The 21,058-nt window shown below is 39.0% G+C and overlaps 3 protein-coding genes across 6 annotated transcripts; all 3 read right to left on the reverse strand.

Annotated features, from left to right (window-relative positions):
* Window positions 1-1,614: 1,614 nt before the first annotated feature.
* On the reverse strand, window positions 1,615-6,217 carry LOC108970732. Of its 2 annotated transcripts, none has more exons than XM_018936267.1 (7): window positions 4,951-6,217; window positions 4,817-4,888; window positions 3,611-3,760; window positions 3,260-3,532; window positions 2,953-3,203; window positions 2,391-2,886; window positions 1,615-2,309 (listed from the first exon to the last, which is right to left on the reverse strand). In XM_018936267.1, the coding sequence occupies exons 1-7, from the start codon at window positions 5,666-5,668 to the stop codon at window positions 1,708-1,710; spliced, it is 2,562 nt and encodes an 853-aa protein (XP_018791812.1). In that variant the 5' UTR covers window positions 5,669-6,217; the 3' UTR covers window positions 1,615-1,707. The 2 variants fall into 2 exon arrangements, with proteins under 2 accessions (XP_018791812.1, XP_018791811.1); XM_018936266.1 differs by having other exon boundaries at window positions 1,615-2,321.
* A 1,511-nt stretch (window positions 6,218-7,728) lies between these two features.
* LOC108970762 (VWFA and cache domain-containing protein CG16868) lies at window positions 7,729-15,116 on the reverse strand. Of its 3 annotated transcripts, none has more exons than XM_018936327.1 (8): window positions 14,737-15,115; window positions 13,687-14,277; window positions 12,690-13,629; window positions 11,958-12,626; window positions 11,549-11,889; window positions 11,131-11,455; window positions 9,768-11,078; window positions 7,729-9,702 (listed from the first exon to the last, which is right to left on the reverse strand). In XM_018936327.1, the coding sequence occupies exons 2-8, from the start codon at window positions 14,182-14,184 to the stop codon at window positions 8,867-8,869; spliced, it is 4,920 nt and encodes a 1,639-aa protein (XP_018791872.1). In that variant the 5' UTR covers window positions 14,185-14,277; window positions 14,737-15,115; the 3' UTR covers window positions 7,729-8,866. The 3 variants fall into 3 exon arrangements, with proteins under 3 accessions (XP_018791872.1, XP_018791870.1, XP_018791871.1); XM_018936325.1 differs by having other exon boundaries at window positions 8,867-9,702; window positions 13,687-14,235; window positions 14,737-15,116; XM_018936326.1 differs by lacking the exon at window positions 14,737-15,115 and adding an exon at window positions 14,555-14,680 and having other exon boundaries at window positions 8,867-9,702; window positions 13,687-14,235.
* A 258-nt stretch (window positions 15,117-15,374) lies between these two features.
* On the reverse strand, window positions 15,375-17,146 carry LOC108970766. The gene is made up of 2 exons (XM_018936331.1): window positions 17,096-17,146; window positions 15,375-16,801 (listed from the first exon to the last, which is right to left on the reverse strand). The coding sequence occupies exons 1-2, from the start codon at window positions 17,108-17,110 to the stop codon at window positions 15,854-15,856; spliced, it is 963 nt and encodes a 320-aa protein (XP_018791876.1). The 5' UTR covers window positions 17,111-17,146; the 3' UTR covers window positions 15,375-15,853.
* Window positions 17,147-21,058: the final 3,912 nt, after the last annotated feature.

Consider the following 21,058-nt stretch of genomic DNA (forward strand, 5'->3'; position numbering starts at 1 on the left):
TCCAACGGTTTCGTCACATGCATTCCACCTGCTGTCTCTTATACACATCTAGATGTGTATAAGAGACAGATACAGCGGTACTAAAAATGTTTTTTAAGCTGTGTTTTGTAAGTATGTAAGCGTATTTTTGCGTTGAAATACTCAAAATTATGTAAACGCTGTCGTAAAATATGTTCAAGTAAATGCTTTTTGGCTTGCTATTTTTGTTAAACTTAAACATATCATTCCAGCTGCAAATTATCACAGAAATTAGAAAAATATCATCAAATTATAAGAAGTATACATGTGCATGTACATATGTATGTTTATACATATAATATATTATTATATATAACTTATTATATACATAGACGAAAAATGCTTGTAGGCAAACTAATACGCGCAAAATGTGTTCAACGACTGTTAAAATTAAACCTAACCATAAACAAGTTTAAGAAAAATGTCGAATATTGCAAGCGCTTTTCACAAAATTTTCTTTTCGAACAAAATTGAAATTTTCTATATGTATCGTTAGAAAAATTTCAAAGATAATTCGAAAAAAATTCGAAAAACAAATCGAAACTTACGAACAAAAAAAGAAAATTTTTCGGAAAAAAGTTCGAAAAAAAAATAATTATATTTTAATTTTTAAAAATTTCAAACCCTTTTCCAATAAAAAAGTTGCGATTTTATATTCGAGAAATTTTATTTATTTGTTCGTTAATTTCGAATTGTTTTTTCGGAAAATCTTTAAAATTTTTCTAACSATGCATAATCGAAATTATTGTTATCGAATATCATTAGCGCTTGTGAAAATATTGTTTTTGAACAAAATTTTGAAATTTCTTTTTCGAAAAATTTTTTTGCATTTTTTTCGATAAATCTTTATTTTTTTTTCGAAATATATTCAGGATTATTTCAACATCACATATAGAAATTATTAATATCGAATATATTTTTTGCAAAGAATTTTTTACTAACGAAAATTTTAATTTTTTTTCCGAAAAAATTTTGGATTTTTTTTTGTAAATTTTGAATTTCTTTTTTTTTTAATGTATTTCAGATATTTTTAGCGACACGTAAAGAAATTAATAATATCCCAAATCAACAGCTGTTTTGACTACTTTTTTTTTCTAAATTTCTTGTTTGAAAAAATTTTAAAATTGTTCGAATTTTTTTTTCCAAAAATTCCAAATTTTTTGTTTGAAATAAAATTTTGTTTTTCGAAAAATTTTTAAATTTTTTTTGTAGAATTTTCGAAATTTTCTAATGTTAGATATGCAATTATTTTCTATGTTCTACTTAGGTTATATAGAGCTTAATTGTTGTTGGTATCATCTACTAATATGGAAAGTAAGATAGCATCACTATTGACACTCAAATAGTGAAATTGCCGAATATTAACAAATATAGAACATTTATAAAACTAAATAAATAAATATGCACTCGAAAAAGCTTTGTTTAAAAAGCTGTAGAAAACAAAAATTGTTTCGAAATTTTATGATGGAAAATAGTTCGAAACTTATTTTATATTTCGAGGATGGCCCATTAAACAGTTAGAAATGAAAATAATCAGGATAAACGAAAATTTTCTCACATTTCTCTTAAATGTGATTTTATTTTTTTTTAATAAATTATTATAATCAATTTCAATATAAAACACACTCAAGCACACAGTCTTAAACACTAAAAATGTATCTACAAAAGCATGCTCTTCCAACGGTTTCGTCACATGCATTCCACCTGCTGATAGCGCAGACAAGCGCCAATATTATCCTCCGCGCTACCCTTACCCGATCCGCTGCCGAAATGCACACCTATATAGAAGGGTGTCACGGTTGATTCGATGCGACATGGCCACGTGCCGCTGGAACAGAATTGTGTGCCGCAATGCACCGGTTCGCAGCCGGGCAATGTCGGTGAGCCCAGCGGACCCATGCCTATGAAGTCTTCGATAATACAAGGCATAGTYAGCCGATCTGTGCAACGCGAATACAACTGACGCGCGCTCTTCGCCGGTCTCTCACTACCTCCATTGTTTGCGCTCTTCTCAACCAATTGTCGGCTACTGCGTCGAAAGGTATGAAAATCGAATGCGCTGCGCAGAAAACCGAGCAAATCGAAGCCGCCACGCACGGGTCGAGGTCGACGCGTTGGGGCGCCAGCAACCGGGTCGGTATCACCGCCGCCGGAACCTTCATCTGCAATTTCRTCAYTGAGCGTTGTAGAAGAAGTCGTAGCCGGGGTGGTGCTGCTACGCGTGTCCAACGTGGTAGCGCTACTGCTGCTGGCCAGTRCTTCCGTTGAAGTAGCAGGCATATCGGAGGCAGCTGGAGCGGCGGCTTTTGGAAAGCAATAATGAGCCCATATATACATACAAATATTAATATATATTTTATGCAAATACTCACATGTAACCCCTGTACTGCTGGAAGGCGCCGCGCTGCTACTCGCAGCCTCTGTTGACATAGTGGCAGCGCTACTGTCCGTTGCTGCGGTGCTGGCATCCATTACCGCAGCGGTCGTAGTTGTGGCAGCATCCGCGGATGCGGCGCTGGACATCATWGCGGCTATTGTTGTTGCATCCATCATTTGCAACATATTGGGGTCGTCKGCAAGCACTGTAGACTGCATTATCGGCATGGCATCCAACGTTGGATCGTCGTTAGATACAGCGCCTGTTGCCCCGCCACCGCCACCCATCATCCCAGCCAACGTAGGATCCATCATTAAGGCTGGCGCGCCCATATTAAGCATGCCTGGTTCCGCAGCGCTGCCTGGACCAATGCGAAACGATTGTTCATCGCACGGYTGATACATWATCGAACACATGTACTGTTCCTGACGCATGCAGATGCGATAATTCTGGTTAGCCAAATGACGACCGTTCTCAGCAAAATTGAAGGTCTAAAGTGGAGACGTCAGTAATATCASATATATGGTTAAAATAGAGTCAATCGCATTGACGCAGACCTGTATTATGCCTTCGGTGCCCGTGTGGTACTGCAAACAACCGACYGGCGCACGTTGACTGAAAGGAATTTGTGCGATGCGTATCTCCCAGAGGCGTATCGGTTGGAAACGTTGCGTGAAATTCATGACGATCTCAATAGTCGGCGTCGCACCGTCGCTGCTATTCGGATACAGCTGATTGAAGCTGAGTGGACGCAGATTACCAAAGAGTGTCTGTCGAGGCGCAGCAGCGCCACCCACTTCGTAATAAACTGAAAGCAGAACAAAMTTGAACACTTTAGCTCACAATCTCGGCTCAACTACTCACTATGCTGGCCGCTATTTTGTCCGCACAAGGTCAGCGCGCCACTTGGMCCGCCATTGACCGCAAACACGTCACCGTCGCAGACGCCAGTTCGTCGATTCGGCTGCCCCATTGAGAAGTGRTAGAAGTCTATGCGCAGCTGACTGACCTCATTGCTCATAAGTTTGATTTTGTAGCTGCATGGAGCGCTGTAATTGCTCGGCATAAAGCTGGGGAATTGCGGCGACACCAAATATGTKATGTTGTTGCTAATGGTGGTGTTGCAACTGGCGATGACTGCATTGATGAATGAGAAAAAGTGTATTATTTATTGATATAGAGCCGTATGAAGTTGAAGGTAAAGTCTATACTTACATATGCAACAGACACCAAAGCCCATTGCGCAATCACCCTTCGCAATCCCGCCTTTGGCYCGACATTCGTATATGTTGAAGCAGTTGCCGATGCGTCGGCCATCATCGGAGAGACACTCGYCGTCCACGGGCACGGGTAGCAGGTGTATCACTAAATGTTAACTCAGTAAATAACTGTAAACCATTCTATATTATATTTATATATTCGGTACTTCCGTCCGAAAATTAGACTAACGGTACTGAAAGACACTGTGTTTGTCCGGAAAGTAATAGGACTGAGTCGATTTAAAAAAACTAATTGAATCAATCGAGCYTTGAGAGCCAAGGTGCATGCTGCTTGGATCCCATCTGTTGTTTCAAAATGCGTGCCTTTCAACGGCTTTTTCAGGCARGGAATAAAAAAAGTCCGGGGAGGCCACACCTGGGCTGTAGAGCGGCTGCGGAAGCGTTGGTATGACGGCCTTGGCTAGGTTCACAAGAAAGGTGCTGTGAGCCGAAGCGTTATCGTGGTGCAACTTTTAATCGGCTGCGACGTCTTGTCGGACCCGATTGACCTTTCGTTTGAGTCTCTTGATGACTTCCACGTAAAACTTGGCGTTGACGTTGATCACATTTCCAGCAGCAAAAAATTCACGGTAGACGATGCCTTTGATGTCAAAAAAGACAAAGAACATCGTTTTTACCTTGGATTTGCTCATTCTAYCGGTCTTCATCGGCGACTTCTTCTCGGCCCTCTAAAAAGGCCTGGTGCCACCGAAACACACCACTTCTTGCTAAAGCAACATCTGGGTAAGCCTGCTTGACGCATTAAAGGTCTCTGTCGTAGATTTATCGAGTTTCACACAGAATTTAATCGTGTACCTCTGCTCAACGCTACATTTCGGCTTGCACCGCTCACAGAAACACGTCGCGCGAAAATGTTTGTTCTGTCTCTCCAGGCGCTCGTTCGTTAGCTAGGGACGCCCCCTACCGAAACCAGTCGGTGCGCGCACGCTTCGAAGTACAGTCGCGGTGGAAGAAAATCAACCCTACTACTTTCCGAGCAAACCTGTATCACATTTCGTGCAGTTAGTGGAACGTTTTGCTCGCATTTAATCTTTCAAACTTAATATTTTTGTTTGCGCAGTTATGGCTAACGGTGCAAATGAACTTTTTGCTCACGRAGAAAGTTTTCACGCAGAATTTGCATGCACACAAGGTCACTTACCGCGATTTTGGCGACTGTTTGGCGGGTCCAGTGTGTCTTTGCTTTCCAAATGCTTTTCAATGGCATCWCTGACTGCAAATAGATAACAATTTATATAGTTGCTGCTCAGAAAGCACATCTCTACTCATACTTACCACGCTTTGGCCTTTTGCTCACTTTCTGCTGCACTTGTGTACCGTTAAGGCCACCGGATGTGTGCTCATGAGGCGCTGCAAGATCAGTACCATCGTAYTGAAAGTCCTCAATAACATGCCATGACTGTACTTCCGGCTCCTCGTCAGCAGCCAGCTCAGCTGCGGAGCTCGACTGCCCGATGGCGCTCCAAATATCGATGTGCTGCAGGTTAGGCGGCCAAGCGCGGTCAATGCTATGCGTGCCATTTGTGCGCAAATCCGAATTATGCCAAGCGAGACTRGGCGCAGCTTGCACAAACAACGCTGGCGTGTGCGTATAACAGCTATTTAGCGCCAATAAAGTGCATGCCAAGCGCAACAAGGTCTGTAGCGCCAGCAAGCAACGTTTCGTAAACAACGTCCAGTTTATGGTGTGTTTATCTGACACAGTTCTACTTACGCAGCGTGCATTCCTTGCATTTGCGCTTAATACAGGTCGCGCATGCGCGTTTTCACTTTTCATACTGGCGGCTGCGATTAAAATGCAAATGACTTCAAATCGAATGTATTTTTGTGTGTCTGTTTGCTTGGCTGGCTGGACAATTGAAAATTCGCGCGTCTGCACCGCGGTAACACTCAAAACAAAATGCACGCAGCCTACATTGTTATGATTGCGCTCGGCTACTGAGTCAGTGAGCCACTTGGYCGATTGGTTGCGGCCGCGACTAAATATTGTCATCAACGCAGCCTCCAGCAGCTATTATCGGATATGGTGGTATTAGCTTGATGTTAGACTACAWGCGCGCATGCAACTAACAACAACAATCTTTACGATATTGACATACTGCCACAGAGCGTCTCGTAGTTAATCGTGCGGTGAAATGAAAGTGGCGGTGAGAGTGTTTCTCGTTTTTCACGCCACCACCGTTTGAAACGTGTTCTTTGAACATGCTTGCTCTAGTCGCTAGCCGATGGACACAAACACCACTGGCTGCGCATGTGTCGGCCACTGCACGSCGATCAGGCTCCTTGGTGYATGTGTTTGTGTGCGTCTAATAGCACGTCTAACGTACATGTAGCTCCGCCAGCTCCATCTAAATCATGGTCGCACTCCACATTACCGTATTTATTTGCTCATCGTTCGGGCGTTGCGGCGCTCGCTCAAACGGTTTGTCCTCGATTGACGTCTCACTTGCAGCTCGTTGATTTGTTATTGTCAGCTTGTTGACATTTTGCGAGTTGTTTGCTGTTGTGTCACTCGAAGTTTAACGTTKGTTTTGTATTTTAGCTTATTTCAAAAAGTTTAAATTTTTTTTCAAAAAATCTTTGAAACTTTTTTATACATGCATATATGTATGTAGATTGTTCGAAAAATTTTGAAATTGTTTTCTTTTTTCTTGAAAAGATTTTGAATTTTTTTTCGAAACGAAATTTTAACGAAAAATTTAGATTTTATTTTCGAAAAATTTCGAACAGTTTTTCGAAAGATTTCCTTTTTTAGTTCAAAAAATCTTTAAAACTTTCTAACGATACATTCATACATACATATACATACATACATACATACATATGTAGATTGTGCGAAAAATTTTGATTTGTTTTCTTTTGTTTGAAAACGTTTTGAAATTTTCCCAACGAGACGTATAGAAATTATTAATGATTTAAATTATTGATTTAAATCGAATTAAATTTTCGAAAATATTTTGACATTTTTTTTTTGAAAAACTTTTGATTTGGTCCTCGATAAATATTTATATTTTTTTTCGAAAAATATTCGGAATTTGTTAAACATCACATATGAAAATTGTCAATATCGAATATTAAAAACGCTTTTTTTCTTTTAACAAAATTTTGAAGTATCTATTTCGTTTGAAAATTTTTTCAAAGTTTTTAATTTTTCGAACCAATTTTGAATTTTTTTTTTCTAAATTACTTTGAATTTTATTTTCTAAATTACTTTGAATTTTATTTTCGAAAAAATTTTGAATTTTTTTTTCGAAATGTGTAATTGTGAATTTTTTCCGAAATGAATTTGATTTTTTTTCGAAACAATTTTGAAATTTTTATTTTCGAACCAATATAAATTTTTTTGGAATACATTTGAGATTTTTATAATGATACGCATAGAAATTAATAACATCGAAAAAAACAAGCGCTTTTGACAAGATTTTTTTCGGAATTTTTTGTTTGAAAAAATTTTAGAATTTTTTTTTGCAATTTTCTTTTCAAAATAATTTTAAAAACTTATTTTTTTCGAATTTTTCTTTTCAAAAAGAGTTTTCGTGAAATTTTGAAATTTTAATCTTCGAAAATAATTTTTTTTGAAATACATTTGATATTTTTATAATTTTATTAATATAAACGAAAACCACAAGCGCTTTTGACAAGATTTTTTCCGATTTTTTTATTATTTTTTTTTCGAATTTCTTTAAAAAATTTTTTTTCGAATTTTTTCTTTTCAAAACAATTAAAAATAAATTAACACCTTTTCATTTATTTAACGTGTAACGAACGTATTTTATCGAAGATGAACGCTTATTTTGTATTTCAACTTATYTTCGTTGGAGAAAGAGCGGTATTTTGAAAAAAAATAAAAAAGCGAAAAGTTCGTTGCTTAAGCCGTTTGTTTTCTTCAGATGAAACTCGGTTTGATGATCATTTTTGGAAGTTTTTTTTTTGCACTAAAATCGAAAATAATCGAAAAGTTCGTTACTTAAGTCTTTTGTTTGCAATTTGTTTAGCGCAAAGGAACTCTAAATCGGAAACCGTCTCACATATTTCGACGAAGAAAACACAGTATTTTAATTTTTTTTCAATTTCTTACAATTATTTTATTCTTAAAAAACTTCTCCGTGGTTCTGCCCTCAGCGGCAGCATAAGTTTGTGTAAATAATGAAGTGTTCATATTCTGTTGTATTTTATTTGAGTAAACAATTAGTTATTAGCTTAAAGTAATTACTTCGATAAACAACGGTACTTTTTTTATGCATTTACTACTGCACAATTTTTTTGTTTTTGTATAAGTACATAGTACCTCACTTTAAATATGTTATTTACTATATTTTTTAGACATAAAATCGAAATAAAAAACAAAGAAAGCATGGAATTGCCGAGGTGGCGCCTTAACGACAGACTAAATGCAATTTATATACTAGTTAATAGACGACTATATGCGGCAAGAAACAGTTTAAGTCACTCAATTTCATTACAACAAATTTCTTTAAACACTTTAATGGGCGAAAATCGTACATATATCTAATGGATGGTGGCATGTAATACTTATTTAATAGAAAATATTAAGCCTTTGCTTTAACAACTTCGGCAAAGTCGTGACATGACAATGCCGTTAGTTAGTGTTAGCGCATGGAAAACAGTTGACGTGTTGTTGCTGTGAACGTGCAATTGTGGTAATATTAATAATTACAGTTATAAAGAGAGCGATTTCGCGACAATTTCACTTTCACATGAATTCGCAGGTAGCGACGGTGTGTGATGTGTTCGTAGGTAACTTGTAACAGTACAGCTTTAAATGCAACATTTATGTATGTATGTATGTGTGTGTGATAGCTTAAATATATACACTAATCAATAGCTTAAAATGCAAACTTAACGCTAATAAAATTTGTTGTAAAAAGCTGCAACAAGAAGCGATAGCTGGACACAACTACATGCATGCATGCTTCCAAAAATTGACAAACAAGCGTGTAGGCCTAAAACTGTTAGACAATAAAAATATGTAAATATTTGCTTAAAACGTAGGCGCTTGGAAGTACTGATTGCGGTAAAGCATTACACATGATTTACGCGGCTTAAATTTAACTTAAGCCCACATTTAAGTTAAGCAAACACTTGCTAGATTAATACTTTCAACTTATTGGCTAAACTACAAAGAGCATATGCGATCAAGTGCCATAAAACGATTGCGCCAACGCAGTAACTACGTTTCCGTCGGTTCCATATGTCTATGCACCGTTACCGGCGCCAGTATGTAGCGCTGTGCCGGCATGCAGTCTTCGGTCGAGTCGTTTAGCGGCAGTGTCGTCTGGCCATAGACCGGTGCAGCGTCGCCTATGTGGCGTGTTGGTGTCACCGCCTGTTGGTACTTCTTCGGTGAGTTTATTTGGTARCGCGTCGGCAAGATATCTTTCGCTTGCGTCGGCGCCGGTGCTGGATGGTTGAGGTATGGGTTTTGATAGTGCGGTTGATGGTGGCGGTTTGTGGGGCTCGATATGGAGGTTGATATGGACATGGTGTCGGATTTGCTGTGACGTTTGTCATGCAGTAGCAGTGGCTCGGCCAGCGCAAAACATTGATGATCGGAGGAGTCTTCGTGCGGCGTCATTGTGGAGTAACCGTGGTCCGATTCACCGTTTGGCGGTCGTCGATAGCTGCTGCCGGTGGACATGTGGTAGGGCGAAATGTCGGCGGGGTGTATAAGATTGCGCTGTGCGGACGGATGATCGTAACCGCCATTGCCACCACCGGGTGGTTCGTCATGCGCTTGACAATCGTCGAAATTGAAGCGCGATAGCGGCAGACCATAATTCTCTTCTTGCATAGAGTCCACATAGAATTGTTCCTGCGATTGTGCATCCATATTGTGGCGATAGCAGTATATGGCAAAACCCATAACGAAGRCCAATACAATAATAGCGCCACCCACTGGACCAAAGGCCGAGTATGAGCTGGGCTTTTGCCCGGGATTGTAGCTGTGTGCGGCGATTATGTCCACATCGTCCAAATCGCCATACGGTGTAAGTGAGGAGAGCACACCTATGATGGAGGGAAAGAATGTTTATTAAAGCAAAAAACTGAAAATGTTTGCGTTTCGCGCTCACCATTAAAGCAAGATGCCTGCGCGGCACAAAAGGACGCCGTAAAGCCATTGCCGTCTAGGTCTTGCTGACACCATTCACAGCCCATGACACCGAGACACTCACTCTGCGTGCCATACACGTCACAATTGATGCTGACGCACGAATGCAACAGCTGGTACTCTGCGCTGACCGGCGGCAAGGCAATGAAATGCTCGCTGGGCGGTTCGCAATACGAAAACTGTTGCGTGTAATTTAGAAAACGTGCTATAGACGACTGCGCGGGGTCTGCATGTTTTGCGACATTGAAAACYTCCATTTCCATGGGGCATTCACACGGGCACTCGCAGTCCATYTGATCCATGCGATTGCAATTCAAACAAATGCGATCAATCGTGCTGCAGGGGCAGAAGGCACCGCCATCGCAGGTCGAATTGAGCACGGCGGCAAATATRTTGCTGCCATAGACCAGTGCGATGGCGTATTTTGTGCGTTCGCCATGCACTACATTCGTGAGAATGTCGCTCAGCGAGGTGTTGAACACGTAGTAGCGTTGCAGCGTGCGGTTYTGGTAGTTCGCGCAGGCCAATTTGCGCACCARCGATTTATGATTGAGTATATCGTTCGCTAGGTAGGATTCCTTGTGTGTGAGGTGCTCGTGTGGCCGKCGTTGGTTGCGTGTTTGTGTGCTCGCTTCTAACACGCTCGGATGCGCTATAAGGTAACCTTCATTTTCGAAGAGCAARCATTTGATATGCTTCATYTGACAGAGGGGCGTTGAGTCCAGTATCATTTTGTAAAAGTATGCGTAGGGCAGGTCGAGTGCAACAATGGCTACCGGTTCATCGCGTTCAACAGAGTGCAACGCATTTGATTTGCCCTCGAAAATCGTATGCGCAATGGTGACGATGTACCCGGCACCGCCAGCATCTAAATACGGTTCGGTTGTAATAATTTTACCAGGCTGTTGTAGTGCCTTACGGAACCACGGCCGACGTGTCGGATCATAATTGGTGCTAAGCAAACAACCTGGGTAGACTTGAAGCACGCCATTTACACTGGCTATGTAGCGGCGTATGATGTAGTTCTTGAGTGTGCCGCGTGCATCCTGATGTCGTTTCTTCAAGTGTCGCATGGCATTATAGAGCGCACTCACTTCTTGACGTATTTGTGGTCGSAGMCCTGGATTGGCCAAAAGACCAGTGGTGTCTTTCAGGTAAGCCATTATACTCTCCACCGTTCGTATCTGCGCACGTGGTGAGTTCACACGATTGTTGTGTAGAAAGGTGAAGGGCGACATGAAGGCGGAAGCGCTCAAGAAAAGCGTGGGGGTATCTGAAAAGAAATTTTCAGTATATTTCATACTTGAGTARGACAATTAACATACCCATAGTGGCCACTTGGCGAAAGTAACGGCATGCCTGTCCATTTGGGGGCGGCACCAGGTCCAGCCGGTGATAAAGCAATTCCATGCTGGAGAAATAGTCATAATTATTGTTGTGGAAGCGCGCAGTGTTATCCTTGGTTATGCTGAAACGCTGTAAGTTTATCGGCAAGCCGGATGGCACTTGTAGAGTTGCTGCTCGCAAGCTGTTATCGGTATTTGTTGGCGTGGATGAGTTGCTGGGGCTTGTTTCTGCTTTAAATGTGGACACRAGGCACAGTATGTAGATACCCAATATGGACTGCCATTGATAAATTCGCTCAAAAGACTRAAATTACATCAAAACAGTGCATCAGGTTAGAAGTTTTATATTAAAAAGTACATTCATATTATAAAAATTGTTTTGTCGTCATGGCCAAACCTCGATTTTACGGTCCCTGGTGAGGTAAACGTTCGTCGTTAGATTTCCACGCTCTTCGTGTAGAATTTGTTTTCTCGTGTATGCAAAATCCGTTGAGTTCTCCAAGAAGGCTATATCCACGGGAAATGGTGTCTGTTGCTGTGTCATGGGGCGTGGAAATGCCGGATGCGCAATGGTTATACCGTTACGATCGATAAGGAATGCGTAGCTGAACTCATTTTTATTGGCGTTTTGTGTCGGTTGTCCATAGCTGATTACGTCCTCTATCAAATCGGTCAGATAAAGATTAACGCCCACCAAACCGAAAGGTGGCACGGCATGTGTGACCGATACTATAGCGTCTGTAATGCGTACATATGTAATTACTTTTATATAATTACTGATTTTTATTTTAACAAGCTTTACGTACCACCACTAATTGGCTCCACCACAGGCAGCTGCACCTCCAGACTCTGGCTCAAATATCGSTCGCTAAATGTATGCTGAAATAATGCAACGCACAGRCGCATCAGTTCGTCCGTTTGCGTTTTAGTCAGCACGAAAAACTTCCCGACCAATTCTTGGAGATCAGCCTCACTTTCTAACCATTCGTTTACCGGTATTTTGTACTTAGTGTAGTTTTGTGTGGCGATGTCAGTGAGAAATTGCTTCTCATACATTATGCGCTTCTCATCGGTGACCACCGCGCATGTGTGTATAACTATTGGATCTATTAATTGACGCTGGCCGTTTGCAATCACTTGGAGCACGTGCATYGTGTCCGAGAGATTGGTGAGTAGACCACGCGTGACATAAATAAATTGTATCGGATTTTGTTCCGTTATCACACTGATGTTCTGAAGCTGATATAGCGTTTGGAAGGCATATTCGAAGCCCAGCGAATGGTTTGTTTGGCCTTTTGTCACAGCAAGTGAGTGTATATAGTTCAGAATCTCTTCTTTACGTGCTCGAGTCGCATAGAAGACGCCGTTTGCTGCGTCGTTTGGGTAGGTATCGAACTGCATAAGATGTGCCTCATCGGACACGGTCGCTATGGAAATTAGATCACTGGGCGAAAGCAGTTGCAAGATATTTGCAGCTGAAATTAAAAGGAAAAATCATGTATATTATTGTTTTTAGTCAACGAACTAAACGARTTTACCTAATGCCTTTGTTAGTTCTAGCAATTCCATATTCATGGCCGAGCCGACGTCTAGTAATAGAAAAACGTATTTATTTTTTATGGACGATACATACAATTGCTGGAAGTAGTTGTCTTCGTAATAGTGTGTGCGCAGGTCGTCGGCATGATCGCTGCGCGATAGGAAGTATATATGTTTAAAGTGATTTCCTAGGAATTTCAGTTTCGCGTTAGTTGTAGTTGTTGTTGAGGCTGTGCTGCGCACATTTGTTGGYAATTTAGTAAGCTCAATGGAAAAGTCACTTTTCATTAATGCATTCTTCAATGTTTGTAGTTTTTCGAGTATGTACGCATTGGCACGCGCCTCAAAGGAACCTTCATCCATAAAAGTGTTGGTCTGTTCGAAATGCTGTAAGTATTGTGATTTATGGCTTGGTAAATCAGTCTTAAGATAGTTTAGGATTTGTATTTGCTGCTTGTTGTAATTCGATTCTGCAATTATTTGCCTATTGTTGGCATTGCTTTGAAATGCTTGTATGCATGTGTGCAAATACAAGCGCAAATTACGCACGTCATGTGCTGTGTCCACCAAACCATCTAATTCATCGATWTCAACATCGAATTCGTCCTCTTCACTATCAATCTCGCTTTCTTCATCATCTTCAACCGTCTCCATATCATCTGCTTCAGGATCGACATCGTCGTTCTCATCACCATATTCGGTTGTCTGTAGATGTTGCTGCAGCAGCACTTTTGTAATGTTTGTGCGAAAGAAATCTCGCAGTTCCAGCACTACATGCGTCGCCTTTTGTAGCTTCTTGGCGAGTCGCTTGCCGAAGATTTGCAAATCTTGTTCTAGAGTGGCCGACAAAGTACTGTACTGTGCGTCGCTACTATTCTTCTGTGCGCCAAGGTTTAGTGCGGCGCTATTGCCACTAAAATGCATCGAATCAAACAACTCCTGCAGAAAAAAATATTTTTAGTTTACGTTATTCAATAATTTTTTATAGAAACTCGCCTGTATGGTTGCAATACGCATTTCAACATTGCGTATAATCCGCAAACGCGCGTCAATGTTGCGCACCAGCTCCAGTACATTTTGTTGATTAATATAGTTTGTGAAAAACACGCTCGCTGAAGTTTGGGTGAATGGCGAAGAAGCCGATGGTACGATAATACTGCTACTTACAGCGCTAGCGTTAGATTCCTCACTTGTATTGTGTCTCATAGACACTTTTTGAGGCGGCACACTGGTTGATGACGGCTTCGCCACCGGTAGCGCATTGATATTCACAGTGACAAAGTCCTTCGCCACTTTCGGCAACTCCGTGGTTACTTTCTGATATGCATTAAAGCTAGTATTACTTAAAAATAGAGGAACATTACTGTTAATGTGATTAGTGGTATTTGTATTTGAGGCTGTAACTGTGTCACTGCCATCGAAATCATCCAGCACCACTGCGTCACAGCTGAAGAGCAAAAACATTACAAATATCCACTCCATATTGCTAAGCATTATAGGCGTTTAGTTTATAGYAATGCACACATAAACAGCTACTGAAATGTTCTGTAAATAAATTCCATTATTATTCTTGGTGCRGTTGATACGCTGTAAAAGAAGAAGTTTATATTTTTAAAACATTTTCAAACAATTAAAAGGTTTGTTCAGCAAACTGGTTCGTCAAGTAAGTTTTGTTTTTTCCGCTGGTACGTGGTAGTTGCTTGTTTGTGAAAATAAGTTGAAAATGTGGTCAAAATATTGTTAATAAAATAGCTCAAATTTCTTATTGGTATAAATGAATCTTGAGTTCATGTTTTTAGTAGAAATGAGGAAAAATTGCTTATTTTGGGCCGTCTAGTAAACAACTGCACATATGTATACATACACACATACATAACGCTATGAACAAAACTTATTGCCTTCGTAAATAAGCACAAATCGCAAAATTAATTGTAAATATTTATGCTTATTTCGTTTTCGCACACCATACGTGTTATATATATAGCAACAACAACATCACGTAGAACAYATACGCGGCAGACTTCAATCACTGACTTGTTTTGTTACCTTTTATATTTTTTCGTGGGCTGGCTTTTTTTGTTTATTTATCTATTTCCTTTATAGTTTGCCGCTCCGAGCAGTACATTCACACAAACTAACATACACCAAAACGAAAAAAAAAAACAGTGAAAAATGTATTGACCATGCCTTCACTTCATTGGCTTCTGTTCTAATTGGACTTATTTATTTCAAACTCCATTTAACACACAATTGTCTGATATTGTTTTAATACAATTTCTAATATTTTTACAGAAAATAAAGGCTACTTTTTTTCAACAAAAACTAGAAAATATAAATATTACTATCGTGCTATGCGCAACCAAGCGATGAAAAACAGTGCTATACTGCGAATGTCATATAAAGCGGAAGGTGATAATTGTGATAAGCAAAGGCTTAACAGAAAATGGTGGATTTTGGATTTAGRGCAATTGTGGAATATTGTGAATTTCTTACAGCAACGGTAATAWTATCGAAAAATTTATAACAATAGTATAATAAGTATGCAAAACTCCCATAAATTTATTGGTTACAGTTGGAATATTTCACATTAYTGAATATAAATAATTTAATCGAATAAATTCATTTCGTGTAGTTTGGCAACTTCACAGCTCTTGGGTATTTCGTTTTATTTTCCTTCTTTCCTCTTTTACAGTTTTTGACAGTTAGCTCAGTAAAAAATTTACCGCTTTCCGGTGGCGTCGGTWACTGAATTTAATTTTATTTATACTAAAAATTAAGCTAATAGAAATGAAGGTGGTAATAAATGTCGTTGTAGTGCATAAAATACTGCGTGTAAAGTGTGAGTTCTTCCAATTCAGTGAATGAAACTGGTGTTTGCAGCAGTCATTTGCCAGTTCTTTCAAAAGCCTTTATGCTAATTTGTGTGTGTGTTTGCAAGTGTTGTAAGATGAAGTGCGGAAGTCTGGTTATGAAATTATTAGAATTTATTTCGTCCAATAAGAAAACAAACAMAAATCATTACATCTAAAAGGTATGTATATATATTTGTTCATTTACATACATATTTACATCTGTACATACACCTTAACCATGTTTTGGTCTATTGCTATAGGTATGTTTATACAACCAATAGTATAGTACGCATCTAACGTGAACCACGCTATTATTTTTTAACAATTCTCACCAATTGCCCGTTKCTGTTGGATTTGAAAATCGGATCGTTAATTTCACCTACAGGCGTATACTGCAATTGTGCAGTGAAACCACCATTCTTTCGAGCTTCCTCCTCACTTTGTGTAGTTGTGAAACGCACCAACTGCAGGCGATTATCAGGTCCCAAAACATAATATTGACCACGAGTCGCACGYGAGACGGGGTAGCCGACACTTGCTTTCTTTGTACCGTCAACGTTAACCTCCTGCACATCTGCCTCAGATGCGCCATCATCACTATTCACTGCATCAGCTTCGAGTTGACGATTGTATGCGTCTTTAGCTGCATTAAGTGCTTCAATGGCAATACGCGTTGCTTCCTCCAATTCAGCATCCGCTTGAYGTGGTTCTATATCGTCCGGGTAGTTAATGGTAAATTTTTGTTCTCCTCCGTTGCTTGGTGGCCCATARGTTTGTGCTGGTCGTGATAAAGTAGACTGTTGTTGCACTCCAAAAGCGAAGTGTTTAGGTTTTTGTGGACGCAGAGAACCTTGTTCTCCTGTTGGTTGTTGTCTGCTGTTTGAAATTTGAAATATGCGTGTGTTCTGTTGCCCTTGTGGCCGGTAGCCAGCTGTTTGCAAAACGAATTGTGGTCCTGGCTTCTGATAGGGTGGGCGTTGTACTTTTAAATCCAAATCAGTGCTCTGCCTTCTTGGTGGCAAGTATGCATTAGGAGAACTCAAAATATTTTCTTGTATTTGTCCCACATATTCAATACGCTGTTTTTTGAGTTCTACATCAAATATGGGTTGTGGAGGTTGTCTTTGCTTTTCAATATCACGTGGTGGAGGCAAGTTGTCAGTAGGCAAGTTAAACGGGCGCAGTGGACGCCAACCTGTTGCGGCATATGGCGCTTCAGCTAGAACACAGGCAGCAAATAGTAAACAAATAACACCGGTCTGTGGAAGAGAGTGAAACGTGTGGTTAAAGTTTTCGTTTTTCTTTTAGATATTATCGCCATGATGTAGTAGTTAATTTTGTGGAGGAAATGTTCTAACACACATTAGTAATTTCGAATCAGTTCACTAAGCCCTAACTGTTAATCGATTTCATTACCGTTTAGCGGAATACTACTAAATTTTTTGCACTTTTTAATAAATTTGCTTTGAAAAACACTATTTAAAAATATTTCAACATTTGATTTAATTTCTATAACTTCTGTTTTTGAACATATTTCTTTTGTTTTCACCAACCTTTAGGCACAACATTTCTGGACAGTTTTTCACACCGCAGCACAACGAATATTACCCACAACTGGTTTCGTGCAATGCAACAAAACACATTTTTATACCCAAAATGCACTAAGTTTAATGAATATGCATTAAAAGTGCAATGCAAAATATAAAATTGACTAAGCTTCCAAGTGGTAAATTGTAATAATTGAAATTTCAGGCACGTCGTAATCGAATGCACTAAACTGTGCTAAGGTGCTATGCATAACGTTCTCTGCAATGTTGCTGCGTTGCTGATGTCAACGCGGCCGACAATAAAAGGGTGGGATTTACGCATGCGCAAATTATATTAAAATATTGTAGAAACATGCAAGCTTGCTAATAAAACAAATGCAGCGATAATTGTTACAACAACAACTAAAAGGAAAAAACTTTAGCCGAAAATGGCTACATCCTCAGTGTGAACGCTGATGAATATTAATTTTTAGTTTTCATCGTAAATTCGCGTATATTTGTTAATGTGTGCATATTTTTATATGCCTATATGTATTGCTTGTTACCGTATTAACAGCGTGTACTTGAGTGTGCATTTGCTTTTGTGGCACTAGCGGGGTTGACACGTTTATTTTTTATTTATTTATTTTACATTATTTTTTTTAGACGAATTTGTTATGTGATCACTCAGATATTCATGTGTTTAAACGTAGCGGCTTTGTTTTTTTTGTTGGCATACCGTTGAGGGATATATGTATGAATAAAGAGAAGTCACTGGAGAAGTGGCGCACTGAGCTTTTTCACGGCTGGGTCGAAGCTAGAAGGGAAGTTTGGAGGGGGAATTTTAGGTAAGGTTCCGTTCTTCCGTTAGTTGTCAAAGTTGTATGGAGGAGGATATGGTAGACAGTGTCCAGCTTTTGCAGGACTCTTTCTGTCTTACCTTCGGCGAACCAGGAGGCATAGCCGAAACTGGCATTCGCCGCCTCAATAAATCTGTGCGTTTTTCGATTTGTAAAGGTCTATGCTCTAGTATAGACGAGTTTGTAGGTACCACAACGGAATGGCGTACAAACGCTGTCCAAATGAGACGACTTATAATAACCTGACCTAACATAACCAAGTGTTTACTTGAGTGGCAACTGCAATTTTCTTGCTCTGCCGTGTATATAACCAAAAATTTAAAAATTCATTCATATTTATTGTACAATTACACATACCAGTACACACAACAACAATTGGAGCCGCGTAAAGTGGACGAACAATTAAATTAATATGGTTAGCGCGACTACTGGTCATGCTACAGCATTTTGGAGGCACTCGTAATATATGTACATATAAATATTCATGTAAATAACTAAGCATATACTTGTATGTATGAAGAGGTGAGAAAACAAGTGCCTTTATACCATATAATGTTCCAGCTGCTTGTTTCGCAAGCTGGCGTTTGGCTTGTAGCGCCACCAGTCTTTGACCTTTCCTTGTCTTTTTCCAAATTCAACTTCAACTTGGCCGTCAATGACGAGTGTGTCAATTAAAGATGAGTGCGCAAGTTGTTTCTTGTTTGCACTTGTTCTGGGGTGCCTGATCGTGGTATATTGTTGTCGCTGCATACATACATACGTTTTTTAATAGCGGTAAACGGCACGACAAGAGGAATTGTGCGAAAATATGTAGTGTTATTTTGTTAATTGCTTTTCTTGCCAAAATATTTACCACCAATAAATTCATTTAATAATTATTTAATTTTTTAATAACAATTTTCGCTTCGAATTTAATTGTTTTTGTTGGATGCACCTTTTGATTAATAATAAATAAAATTATTGCTTTTCAAAGCACTTAAAGTTTTTATTTATAAAATTATATAAATTATTATTAAGCAAAGCAAAATTGCAATTAATGACTTAGTCATGAGCAAAGAAAAAACATTTATATTTCACCTTTGACTAATGCAATTAATTTCAGATTAAGTTTGATAATATTATAATTATATAACGACTACTATAACGGTAACTTTAAATATCTGAAATGCCATACATTTCTTTCACATACAAAGCCAAACTTTTGCGAAAAAGACAAGGGTTTGTACAGTCGCGTGCTATTTGAGTGCCCCTTACAGCCTATTTAATTAAAGACATGGCAACCGCTAATTTARTATTGTTACAATATACATATGTATGTATGTGTATACGTAAAACAACCATTGTGCGCGCACAAATTGGTTTTATTGAAATTGTCTCGAAATTCGCTCGAATAAAATGCGTTTACTTTGTTGCCTATGATTTTGAGATCTGGTGTGATTATTACGCCTACTTGCCACAAACACAAATTGTTTTGTTTTTTGTTTTAAACAAATATTCATACTTAAGTGCTGCTATTARACGGCAAGTGCACTCATATATACACATATTCGAATGTTTTATTTGCTCTCGAGATAAACCCGCACTTACTGAACACTTGTCGGAGGAAAGATGAAATCAATTTTTTATACTTTTTTGCTTGAAAACCAAATTTTTTGTAAAATCGTGGCAATTTCAACACGGCAGACGTCACAACCTACATCAACAACGCAACGGAAAGTAAAATAATAGATTTTTGTACAGCAACAACAAAGTAATTGTAGCACAAAGCCTGTGGCAACATGAAGCCACAAACTTACAGTTCCTCACTTTATTGATCGAATGTGCACAATTTTTTAATATTCCTTTGTTGATGACAAAAAATATGTATTGCGTTAAAAGCACTGTTAATAGTACTGCTACTATTTCATTTTTGCTAACTAGCGTGCTACCAAACTCACGTGCTTTTCTGAGCTTATTAGTTACAAAAACTAATCGCGCGAAAATGTTCAAAATTTATTTTTTGGCTGATATGAATATTTTAAGTCACTGTAAACAACAGAAATAACACTCGTATGCCAAAACGTTCTGAGTAGGGATACCATAATACTAAAAAAATGTAAATTTTGCCAAAAAGTGTAGCCAGAACCAACATAGCTTCTGTGGCGGTCACTGAAGCGCAAAATAATTAGGTATACCACGACAGGTTCATGTGATAAAGCGATGTAAACCAATAAGTAGCTGTGGAAAAAAATGATCTGCTAAAAGGCTAACAAAGCAGTAAGTAAAAATTGATGCCGAGATTCGCAGAAAGGAAGAAAGGGATCTGCTCCAACGAGACCAAAATAAAGCTCATCGTCGAGGCTTGTAAGACCGAGACTAAAATTTGTTGCCGGTTCGTTGTTGCTTTGAGTTGTATGAATTGGTATGGGGTCGGAAAATGTCACAGGATTCGAATATATTCATATTTTCGAACAAAATTTCTCAGGAAACTTGAAACAGTGGGTCTCAATTTTGAGAACTCAACCTTTCAAGAGCATTATGAACTACAAAAAGTTATTTCCAAGATAAAATAGATTGACTTGCCACCGCAATCACCGAACCTCAACCCAATATAAGACCTTTGGGGAGAACTCAAAGGTCTTTGGAAAGTAGTGATTCAGTTCGCCGTAATCCTGGCGAACTTTGGCATCAAGTGACAGCGCAAGTTAACAAAATTACAACAGAAGCCTGCCAGAAACTAATGAACAGCATGCCTACCTTATAAGTACTGCACTGCAAGCAAGGAAAGTTATACCAATATTGCAGTTAAACTCGAAGTAATGATATAACGGATTCAGCTTTGTTTTGCTTAACTTTTTGACTGAAAAACGTTTTGATTTTTGAAAGTATTAACACATCTTTTGTTAATAAAAAAGGCATAAAAATAATATTCGATCAATTGTTTGAGGAACTGTTACTGCCGCAGATGAAGCACATCCTCTTGTGCACCTGAGAAGGCAGCTACAGATGTAAGCTTTTATATATTTATGTATGTTTTTATGCGTGATTTTTTTATTTTTTGCAATTACTCATCGATAGTGTGGCGGGGAAATACGTATTAAACGCTTATAACTGTTTGCCACTTCAACTTGCCCGATTGTGTAATGAGTTT

The sequence above is a fragment of the Bactrocera latifrons genome, unplaced genomic scaffold, assembly GCF_001853355.1.
Source record: "Bactrocera latifrons isolate USDA-ARS-PBARC rearing strain unplaced genomic scaffold, ASM185335v1 scaffold_31, whole genome shotgun sequence".
Lineage (NCBI taxonomy): Eukaryota > Metazoa > Arthropoda > Insecta > Diptera > Tephritidae > Bactrocera > Bactrocera latifrons.